At 42.7% G+C, this 12110-nt stretch overlaps 1 protein-coding gene across 23 annotated transcripts in view; it reads right to left on the reverse strand.

Annotated features, from left to right (window-relative positions):
• Window positions 1–775: 775 nt before the first annotated feature.
• Window positions 776–12110, reverse strand: part of LOC148083146 (NACHT, LRR and PYD domains-containing protein 3-like) — a 208781-nt gene continuing 197446 nt past the window's right edge. For 17 of the 23 annotated variants that reach the window (XM_087786262.1, XM_087786259.1, XM_087786279.1 and 14 more), the window contains 6 exons: window positions 9595–9768; window positions 7943–8119; window positions 2830–3003; window positions 2588–2761; window positions 2222–2265; window positions 776–1562 (listed from right to left, as the gene is read on the reverse strand). In XM_087786262.1, coding sequence (XP_087642388.1) covers window positions 1021–1562; window positions 2222–2265; window positions 2588–2761; window positions 2830–3003; window positions 7943–8119; window positions 9595–9768 — 1285 coding nt within the window. In that variant the 3' untranslated portion in view covers window positions 776–1020. Of the gene's footprint in view, window positions 1563–2221; window positions 2266–2587; window positions 2762–2829; window positions 3004–7942; window positions 8120–9594; window positions 9769–9839; window positions 11596–11737; window positions 11958–12110 lie in introns of all 23 variants that reach the window. The other 6 variants (XM_087786265.1, XM_087786268.1, XM_087786266.1 and 3 more) reach the window with 2 other exon arrangements.

Raw genomic sequence — 12110 nt, forward strand, 5'->3', positions numbered from 1 at the left:
AGCAAACGTGTTACCAGAAGATACAAACACGTCTCAGATCTGTGTCGGCGTCTAACCTACCCTGTGAGGACGAGCCTCGTCCCAAAGTCTGACCACGAGCAGCACATCCACGACCACCAAGAACATTCTTTCTGACGGGACACTTCTCACCGAGGGCTTTGTGTGCTGCCAAAAATACTAGTGTGCGAGTGTAGAAGTACATGTTGGTTGATGGAGGTGAAGGATAACACAGATGTAATAACTGTGAGGCTTTTATGGGAGAATATCAGAATATTGAATGATTGAATTTAACGTTTCTGTCACGATCTTTAATAAACGGAACCCAAGAGCGAGTGAGAGTCTCAATTATTTATCAAGTTTGGAGCATCTGCCTTTGATACCTCTGGAATGTTTTGTCCTCCTTTTATATCCAGTCAGTTCTTTACGCTGCCGTCTCCCTCGTCTCAGCATCTTTTGAACACCACATTGATGACTTTTAATTAAAGCTGTTATTTCATCTCCTAGTTTGAATTGGTCCATGAACGCACCACTTACCGTGTGGATGTGAAGTTTAGAGCGTCAGTCGACAGTTTAGCTGCTGAAGTTACTGCTGAGTGTCAACAATAGAGTCAATGATCAACTTTTGCTTCAGTTCAGAGACGAGTGTTTTCTTTGATTGTATTTCAGGTCGTCAGGTTTATGCTTCATGGAGACTGATGCACTTTATTGTCAGAATAAAAGAAGAGAAAGAAGTGACAGAAGTATGAACGCTACACTTCATATTCATGTTGTCACGTGTGTGCATCATTAGAACATCAACCATCAGAAGATCCTGACATGTGCTCGGCTGTACTTGAGCTTCAACTCTTACAGTCGACTGAACAACAAGTGATGAAAGAGAAAGTTTCTTCAACAATTCTTCACATTCTTTCTTCCTTCAAAACAACACGTTTGTTTCAGGAGCAGATTTCTTCTTTCCTCACTGTCAGCACTTTTCATGATGATTGACAGCAGCTACACACGTTTGATGGAGGAACACACTCACACACTCAGCTCACGCACACACACTGAAGAACCAGAACCAGGAACCTCTTCGAGTCCAAATCCCAGGTACAAAGGTTCAGTGGAGATGAAGAAGGTGTTGAGGGGTATAAGACCATTAGAGAAGTCACTGTAAAACTCCAAATATCCAGATTCAGGAACGTTGATCGTCACTCTTACTCTGTGAGAAACTTCTTGACTCTTGATGACAGTTTCTATCTTATTGTGACAGAATTTATATCCTTCATCATCAGAGCAGCTCAGACTCCAGGAATAACGGTTCTGTCCAAACTCAGACTCGTCTTCTTTCCCTCCGTCTCTTCTGAGAGTCAGTGCGATAGAAGCTCCTCCTCTCCACTCCAGCTCACAGGAACATGGTCCAGTCACAGCTTCTCTGCTCATCACCTGAAGACACCGGTGGAATCTGTCGGGATGGTCCAGATAATCCTGATCCTGCGTCACAAGTTCCACCGTCCTGTTGTCGTTGGACAGTAGGAGGCGCCGGTGTGCTGTGTCCGGGTCCAGTGAGAGTGAACGGAAGTCTGAGAGAAGAAGACACGAGAGGTGATGATGGTGGAAGAACTTTCTCTTCAAGACAATCATGGACTCAGTGTCCCAGCAAGCCAGGGAGGGCTGCTCTGTTTGTTGACATCTAGTGGAGATCATCATCAAAGTGAAGTCTTCTGAGACTGGGACCACCTCCAGAGAAGAACCAGCAGAACTGGAACATCCCATAATAATCGTGAGGAGATGACTGTCACATTTGATTGACACCAGTGTGTCCATATCAAGTCAGCAGCTAAACTAGCATGTAGCTAACATGATGTTTCTTCATGTTGTTGAAACATCTCTGCGTTCATCTCCACCATCATCCAGGTGAGATGCTGCACTGAGATCTTCTCACTCCACTGAGAACGTGATGATCTTCATTTGCACTCTCAAGTCAAAGAGTGAAAAGAGTGAATGAATGAGTGTGAGATGATGAGGAAAGTCAACATTGCTGCTTCTACATCTGCACGGAGGCTCCTCACCAGCTGCTGCTGGACACCATGTTGGTGACCAGTGTTCTGGGCAGTGACCTGGACTTGATGAAGCTCCATCAGCAGATTCAAGTGTAACATGAAGTCACCAACATCACAACTGCTCCACGAGAAGCTGACAGAGTTGAGGAGTTCTCATCCATCAATCAAATCAAACTTACACTTCTCATCTCCAGATGTTGATCTCTGTGGTCCACGATCCAGCCTGGAGGAAGAAACATTGAGAAGATCAGATTCATTTGACTTCAGATGTTTCATGACTTCATGCTGCTAAGTGGACGTTCTTTCATGACTGTGTTGACCACAACAAAGATGGATCTATAAACACTCGCTCAGTCTCCACTGTCTCCTTGTTCTTCCACTGGTGTCCAGCAGGAGAACATGGAGAAGCTCTGAGAGTTTGATTCATGTGCTCAGTTCAGATGAAGAGTCTGATCAGCGTCACACACTCACATCTCTCTGCTTCTGATCACATGTTCAGAAGATCTTTGGAGCTCAGTCAGTGAGTTCTGCTGCTCCGTCCATACCTGAGAGTCTCCAGCCTCCAGTCTGGACTCTCCAGTCCAGCAGACAGCAGCTCCAGTCCTGGTCCTCCTGGATCGTTGTAGCTCAGGTCCAGCTCTCTCAGATGGGACGGGTTAGATGTCAGAGCTGAGGCCAGAGAAGAACAACCTCCTGCTGAGATCTGACAGTTTGACAGACTGTAATGAAGGAGAAACATTTTCATTAAATCATGAGACCAGAAGAACTGAAGACATGATGTTCTGACCTGAGAGTCTCCAGGTGACAGTGTGGACTCTTCAGTCCAGCAGACAGCAGCTCCACTCCTGGATCCTTCAGGTCGTTGTGACTCAGGTCCAGTTGAGTCAGACTAGAGGACGGAGAGCTGAGGACTGAGGACAGAAGTGAACAACTTCTCTCTGTCAGTCGACAGAATTTCAGCCTGTGAAAGAGACGAGTGTCGTCAACAAGTGACTTTTTCTCTATTTTGACTTGAAAGACTTGATTTGAGGAAACACTGAACTCTTTACATTCATAAGATCATCACATGATTGTGTGAATATTTGAAGACTTTTCTATCAATCAGGATCAACTTGATCAAACACATGAAATAATGATGTTTTCATCAGTTCAACACTTTCCTGACTTTGTTTCATTATTTATAAAAGTGTCACATGATACACAGAGACTGTTGTGAGAGGATTGATGTTGTTTTTATACCAGAAACAAACACAAGAGAAGAAGAAAAACTAAAGTCACAATAGAAATAAATGAATAAAAGTCATGAGAAAAACAAAGATGTTTGTAGATTATTTTTGAAGGTTGTTTATCAATCAATACATCGATCAACTTGTTTTCATCTGGTGACACCTTTTATTTGTGATTCATGAAAATGTCTCAATTGAAGATTTCTATCAAGTTTTCTTTCTATAAACTTGTTATTTTCTACTTCTAATTATGTTTTCATTCATCAAAGTCTTCAAAGTTTCCCTCCATCATTGTTCAAACATGTGTCGTTTCTTTAAATCTCCAGGTTTCAAATGTTTTCTCTGTATTTCCAGGTTTGAATATGGAGGCCTGCGAGGGTCAAATCAAGAGTTTACTCACCTTTTCATTGATATTTGGAAATAATCTCCTTCCATGTTTCAAGACAATACTTTTGGCAGAGATGGAGACTCGAGTCACACCTATGACTCGTGACTGAGACTCGTTATTTGTGACTCGAGTCAACTGGGACTTATTCATAGTGACTCGAGTCATACTAGTTATTTGTGACTCAAGTGTCGACTAGGACTAGTGATTTATGACTCGAAACTTGACTCGGACTAGTGATATGTGACTCGACACTTGACTCGGACTAGTGATGTGTGACTCGACACTTGACTCGGACTAGTGATTTATGACTCGAGACTTGACTCGGACTAGTGATTTATGACTCGAAACTTGACTCGGACTAGTGATTTATGACTCAAGACTTGACTCAGACTAGTGATTTATGACTCAAGACTTGACTCAGACTAGTGATTTATGACTCGAGACTTGACTCAGACTAGTGATTTATGACTCAAGACTTGACTCAGACTAGTGATTTATGACTCAAGACTTGACTCAGACTAGTGATTTATGACTCGAGACTTGACTCAGACTAGTGATTTATGACTCAAGACTTGACTCAGACTAGTGATTTATGACTCGAGACTTGACTCAGACTAGTGATTTATGACTCGAAACTTGACTCGGACTAGTGATTTATGACTCGAGACTTGACTCGGACTAGTGATTTATGACTCGAGACTTGACTCGGACTAGTGATTTATGACTCGAGACTTGACTCGGACTAGTGATTTATGACTCAAGACTTGACTCGGACTAGTGATTTATGACTCGAAACTTGACTCGGAATTGTGATTTATGACTCGAGACTTGACTCAGACTAGTGATTTATGACTCAAGACTTGACTCAGACTAGTGATTTATGACTCAAGACTTGACTCAGACTAGTGATTTATGACTCGAGACTTGACTCAGACTAGTGATTTATGACTCGAGACTTGACTCAGACTAGTGATTTATGACTCGAAACTTGACTCGGACTAGTGATTTATGACTCGAGACTTGACTCGGACTAGTGATTTATGACTCGAGACTTGACTCGGACTAGTGATTTATGACTCGAGACTTGACTCGGACTAGTGATTTATGACTCAAGACTTGACTCGGACTAGTGATTTATGACTCGAAACTTGACTCGGAATTGTGATTTATGACTCGAGACTTGACTCAGACTAGTGATTTATGACTCAAGACTTGACTCAGACTAGTGATTTATGACTCAAGACTTGACTCAGACTAGTGATTTATGACTCGAGACTTGACTCAGACTAGTGATTTATGACTCAAGACTTGACTCAGACTAGTGATTTATGACTCAAGACTTGACTCAGACTAGTGATTTATGACTCGAGACTTGACTCAGACTAGTGATTTATGACTCGAAACTTGACTCGGACTAGTGATTTATGACTCGAGACTTGACTCGGACTAGTGATTTATGACTCGAGACTTGACTCGGACTAGTGATTTATGACTCGAAACTTTACTCGGACTAGTGATTTATGACTCGAAACTTGACTCGGACTAGTGATTTATGACTCGAGACTTGACTCGGACTAGTGATTTATGACTCGAAACTTGACTCGGACTAGTGATTTATGACTCGAGACTTGACTCGGACTAGTGATTTATGACTCGAGACTTGACTCGGACTAGTGATTTATGACTCGAAACTTGACTCGGACTAGTGATTTATGACTCGAAACTTTACTCGGACTAGTGAATTATGACTCGAGACTTGACTCGTACTAGTGATTTATGACTCGAGACTTGACTCATACTAGTGATTTATGACTCAAGACTTGACTCGGACTAGTGATTTATGACTCGAAACTTGACTCGGACTAGTGATTTATGACTCGAGACTTGACTCGGACTAGTGATTTATGACTCAAGACTTGACTCGGACTAGTGATTTATGACTCGAAACTTGACTCGGACTAGTGATTTATGACTCGAGACTTGACTCGGACTAGTGATTTATGACTCGAAACTTGACTCGGACTAGTGATTTATGACTCGAGACTTGACTCGGACTAGTGATTTATGACTCGAGACTTGACTCGGACTAGTGATTTATGACTCAAGACTTGACTCGGACTAGTGATTTATGACTCGAAACTTGACTCGGACTAGTGATTTATGACTCGAGACTTGACTCGGACTAGTGATTTATGACTCGAAACTTTACTCGGACTAGTGAATTATGACTCGAGACTTGACTCGTACTAGTGATTTATGACTCGAGACTTGACTCGTACTAGTGATTTATGACTCGAGACTTGACTCGTACTAGTGATTTATGACTCAAGACTTGACTCGTACTAGTGATTTATGACTCGAGACTTGACTCGGACTAGTGATTTATGACTCGAAACTTTACTCGGACTAGTGATTTATGACTCGAGACTTGACTCGTACTAGTGATTTATGACTCAAGACTTGACTCGGACTAGTGATTTATGACTCGAAACTTGACTCGGACTAGTGAATTATGACTCGAGACTTGACTCGGACTAGTGATTTATGACTCGAAACTTTACTCGGACTAGTGAATTATGACTCGAGACTTGACTCGGACTAGTGAATTATGACTCGAGACTTGACTCGGACTACTGATTTATGACTCGAAATTTGACTCGGAGTAGTGATTTATGACTCGAGACTTGACTCGGACTAGTGATTTATGACTCGAAACTTTACTCGGACTAGTGAATTATGACTCGAGACTTGACTCGGACTAGTGATTTATGACTCGAAACTTGACTCGGAATAGTGATTTATGACTCGAGACTTGACTCAGACTAGTGATTTATGACTCAAGACTTGACTCAGACTAGTGATTTATGACTCAAGACTTGACTCAGACTAGTGATTTATGACTCGAGACTTGACTCGGACTAGTGATTTATGACTCGAAACTTGACTCGGAATAGTGATTTATGACTCGAGACTTGACTCAGACTAGTGATTTATGACTCAAGACTTGACTCAGACTAGTGATTTATGACTCAAGACTTGACTCAGACTAGTGATTTATGACTCGAGACTTGACTCAGACTAGTGATTTATGACTCAAGACTTGACTCAGACTAGTGATTTATGACTCAAGACTTGACTCAGACTAGTGATTTATGACTCGAGACTTGACTCAGACTAGTGATTTATGACTCGAAACTTGACTCGGACTAGTGATTTATGACTCAAGACTTGACTCGGACTAGTGATTTATGACTCGAGACTTGACTCGGACTAGTGATTTATGACTCGAAACTTTACTCGGACTAGTGAATTATGACTCGAGACTTGACTCAGACTAGTGATTTATGACTCGAAACTTGACTCGGACTAGTGATTTATGACTCGAGTTTTGACTCGGACTAGTGATGTGTGACTCGACACTTGACTCGGACTAGAGATTTATGACTCGAAACTTGACTCGAACTAGTGATTTATGACTCGAGACTTGACTCGGACTAGTGATTTATGACTTGAAACTTAACTCGGACTAATGATTTATGACTCGAGTCTTGACTCTGACTAGTGATTAATGACTCGAGACTTGACTCGGACTAATGATTTATGACTCGAGACTTGACTCGGACTAATGATTTATGACTCGAGTCTTGACTCTGACTAGTGATTTATGACTCGAGACTTGACTCGGACTAGTGATTTATGACTCGAGACTTGACTCGGACTAGTGATTTATGACTCGAGACTTGACTCGGACTAGTGATTTATGACTCGAGACTTGACTCGGACTAGTGATGTGTGACGAACAAAACAACAAGAGAAAGGAAGAGAGAAATCAAGAATGGTGACAAAGATGAGTAGAAATGAAGAGATAAGAGCAGGATGTGTGATGACACTGTTCAATATTGTGATGATGATATGACTTGTGATGAAGAAGAACATGTTTCAGTTTTCATACAGTTCCTGATGTGTTTATCACACATGCTCACATCACCATGAACATTACCCTGCATTGAAATCTAGAAACAGAACAAGTTAGAACATCACAAGTGTCACTCAAATGTCTTTGAATGTATTTGAGATCAGTAAATATGTGTCAACATACTGAACAGCACGACCCCAGCAGAAGTCAAAATAAACAAAGTTCAAGTGTCAGAACCTGCTGAAGACTGATGTCACTTAGAATCAGCTGCTTCATTGAAGAACAAACTGAAGACAAAACTTTGACTCTCTGGAGTCTCACCTCTGACTTTCACATTTCAGCTCTGAAGCTGTAGAAATGATGTTCTGACCTGAGAGTCTCCAGGTGACAGTGTGGACTCTTCAGTCCAGCAGACAGCAGCTCCACTCCTGGATCCTGCAGGTCGTAGTTGTGACTCAGGTCCAGTTGAGTCAGACTAGAGGACGGAGAGCTGAGGACTGAGGACAGAAGTGAACAACTTCTCTCTGTCAGCCAACAGGAGTTCAGCCTGTGAAAGAGACGAGTGTCGTCAACAAGTGACTTTTTCTCTATTTTGACTTGAAAGACTTGATTTGAGGAAACACTGAACTCTTTACATTCATAAGATCATCACATGATTGTGTGAATATTTGAAGACTTTTCTATCAATCAGGATCAACTTGATCAAACACATGAAATAATGATGTTTTCATCAGTTCAACACTTTCCTGACTTTGTTTCATTATTTATAAAAGTGTCACATGATACACAGAGACTGTTGTGAGAGGATTGATGTTGTTTTTATACCAGAAACAAACACAAGAGAAGAAGAAAAACTAAAGTCACAATAGAAATAAATGAATAAAAGTCATGAGAAAAACAAAGATGTTTGTAGATTATTTTTGAAGGTTGTTTATCAATCAATACATCGATCAACTTGTTTTCATCTGGTGACACCTTTTATTTGTGATTCATGAAAATGTCTCAATTGAAGATTTCTATCAAGTTTTCTTTCTATAAAGTTGTTATTTTCTACTTCTAATTATGTTTTCATTCATCAAAGTCTTCAAAGTTTCCCTCCATCATTGTTCAAACATGTGTCGTTTCTTTAAATCTCCAGGTTTCAAATGTTTTCTCTGTATTTCCAGGTTTGAATATGGAGGCCTGCGAGGGTCAAATCAAGAGTTTACTCACCTTTTCATTGATATTTGGAAATAATCTCCTTCCATGTTTCAAGACAATACTTTTGGCAGAGATGGAGACTCGAGTCACACCTATGACTCGTGACTGAGACTCGTTATTTGTGACTCGAGTCAACTGGGACTTATTCATAGTGACTCGACTCATACTAGTTATTTGTGACTCAAGTGTCGACTAGGACTAGTGATTTATGACTTAAGACTTGACCTAAACTAGTGATTTGTGACTCGAGACCTGAGTCGTCCTTGTGATTTGTGACTTGAGAGTCGACTCAGATTCTGGATCTGTTACTTGAGACTTGACTCGGACTAGTTATTTGTCTCTTCAGTGTTCACTGGGACTAGGAATGTGTGACTTGATATGAGAATTAACTTTAACTTGTGACTCGACACTTGAATCGGACTTGTAACTATAAACTTGACTCAGACTCGTGTTCTCTGACTCAAGACTTGACTCGGACTGGTGATTTGTAATTCGAAACTTGCCCCCAATGAGTTATTTCTGACTAGAGAGTCGACTCAGACAAGTTATTAGTGACTCGACACTTGACCTGGAATAGTGATTTGTGACTCGAGAGTCGACTCCTACTAGTTACTTGCGACTCAAGAGTCGACTTGAACTTGTGATTTGTGACTCAAGAGTTGAGTCATGCTAGTGATTTATGACTCGAGAGTCGACTCCTCTAATTGATTTGTGACTTGAACTCAGGATTATTTACTGTAGACTCGACTTGACAAAACTCTCTGGAGTCTCACCTCTGACTTTCACATTTCAGCTCTGAAGCTGTAGAAAAGATGTTCTGACCTGAGAGTCTCCAGGTGACAGTGTGGACTCTTCAGTCCAGCAGACAGCAGCTCCACTCCTGGATCCTTCAGGACGTTGTAACTCAGGTCCAGTAGAGTCAGACTAGAGGACGGAGAGCTGAGGACTGAGGACAGAAGTGAACAACTTCTCTCTGTCAGTTTACAGTCTCTCAGCCTGAATAAAATGAAACAGGAAATCAAACGTTGATGTTTATATCTTCAGAGATGTTCCAATGATCCACTTACAGAACTTTATGTGAAGCTTGAACCAACGGCAGAAGCCTCTCAAGAACCTCCTCTGAAGCAGAGTATTTCTTCAGGTCAAACTCGTCCAGATGTTCCTCTGAGGACAGTAAGATGAAGGCCAGGGTGGACCATTGAGCAGGAGACAGTTGATCTGTGGAGAGACGTCCTGATCTCAGCTGCTGTTGGACCTCCTCCACCAGAGAAGTGTCCTTCACTTCATTCAGACAGTGGAACAGGTTGATGATTCTCTCTGGAGACACATTCTCACTGATCTTCTTCTTGATGAGCTTTGCTGTGTCCTGATTGGTCCAAGAGCTTCTTCCTGTTTGTTTCAATAAACCTGTCAGGAGACTCTGGCTGGTCTGCAGAGAAAGACCCAGAAGGAAGCGCAGGAACAAGTCCAGATGTCCATTTGGACTTTCTACAGCATCATTGATTTCTTTCTGGTAGAACTTTTCTATGTCAACGATTCTTGACTGCAGGTTGACTTCAGAGTTGAAGAACTTCTGGTGAACATGAAGAGCGGCCAGAAACTCCTGAAGACTCAGGTGGATGAAGCAGAACATCTGGTCCTGGTACAGTCCTCTCTCCTCTCTGAAGATCTGAGTGAACACTCCTGAGTGAAGTGAAGCAGCTGTGATGTCGATGTCACTCTCTGTCAGGTCTGATTCATAGAAGACCAAGTTTCCTTTCTTCAGGTGCTCAAAAGCCAGTTTTCCCAGAGACTCCATCATCTTGCTGCTCTCAGGATCCCAAACTGTGTCTGTCCAAGCTGCTCCATGGTACTTCAGCTTCTTGACTTTGGACAGAACCACCAGGAAGTAGATGAACATCTCAGTCAGGGTGTTGGGCAGCTGTCCTGTGTCTCCGCTCTTCAACATGTCCTCCAGAACTGTGGCAGTGATCCAGCAGAAGATCGGGATGTGACACATGATGTGGAGGCTTCGGGAGGTCTTGATGTGAGAGATGATGGTGCTGGTCTGCTCCTCATCACTGGACCTCTTCCTGAAGTACTCCTCCTTCTGGAGGTCAGTGAACCCTCTGACCTCTGTCACCATGTCCACACACTCAGGAGGGATCTGATTGGCTGCTGCAGGTCGTGTGGTCATCCAGAGACGAGCTGAGGGAAGAAGATTCCCTCTGATGAGGTTTGTCAGGAGGACGTCTACTGAAGTGGACTCTGTAGCTGCTGTGAGGACCCGACTGTTGAAGTCCAGAGGGAGTCGACACTCGTCCAGACCGTCAAGGATGAACAGAACCTCGAGTCCTTCAAAACTGCTGAGATCTTTGGTTTCAGGAAAGAAAAGATGAACAAGTTCCACCAAACTCAACTTCTTCTCTTTCAGCAGGTTCAGCTCTCTGAAGGTGAAAGGAAACATGAAGTGGAAGTTCTGGTGAGCTTTGCCTTCAGTCCAGTCCAGAGTGACCTTCTGTGTCAGGAGGGTCTTCCCAATGCCAGCCACGCCCTTCGTCAGCAGGCTCCTGATTGGTGGGTCTCTCTCAGGTGAGGCTTTAAAGAGGTCTTCTTGTCTGATGGTGGTTTCTGGTCTGGTCTGGTTCCTGGTGGCTGCTTCGATCTGTCGGACCTCGTGCTCCTGGTTGACCTGGTCTGTGCCCCCCTCAGTGATGTAGAGCTCCGTGTAGATCTGATTCAGAGGAGCAGAGTTTCCTGCTTTAGCGACCCCCTCAGACACACTGTGGAACTTCTTCTTCAGGCTCCTCTTCAGCAGTCGTTGAATCTTTTCTACACGACTTCCTGAAGAAGAGAAGTCACATGAGTCACAAGATTCTAAAAGCTGAAGATCAATCTTCTCAGCAGCTGCAGGAATTTCAATCTCAAATGTTCTAATAGATCCAAGACTTCATTTTCAGCAGGTTGAAGGTTCAAATCCTCTTACTTCCCCACAGAAGACCAGCAAGCTCCTCCTGCTTCATGCTCCTCAGGAGGTTCAGGATGATCTTCAGGAAAGCTTCTCTGTTGCTCCTCATCTGCTCCTCTTCACACTTCAACTCCTCCTCTTCCTCATCATCCAGGTGTTTCTGCTCACCTGGTCTGAGAAACTTCTTCACTCTCTCCAGTTCCTCCTTCACCAGGGTCATGACCTTGTCCTCCAGCAGCTGAAACACAAACATGTGACTTGATCATGTGACCTACAGAGGTCACCAGAGGTATGTCTCAGTCCGAGTCTAACCAGGACCTGTTGAGCAATACTTTCTTCAAGAGTAGGACCAGAGAGTCTGAGTCACATTCAAATCTCATCTTCTCTCTAA

This window comes from Callionymus lyra, chromosome 3, assembly GCF_982586985.1.
Source record: "Callionymus lyra chromosome 3, fCalLyr1.hap1.1, whole genome shotgun sequence".
NCBI classification, from domain to species: domain Eukaryota; kingdom Metazoa; phylum Chordata; class Actinopteri; order Syngnathiformes; family Callionymidae; genus Callionymus; species Callionymus lyra.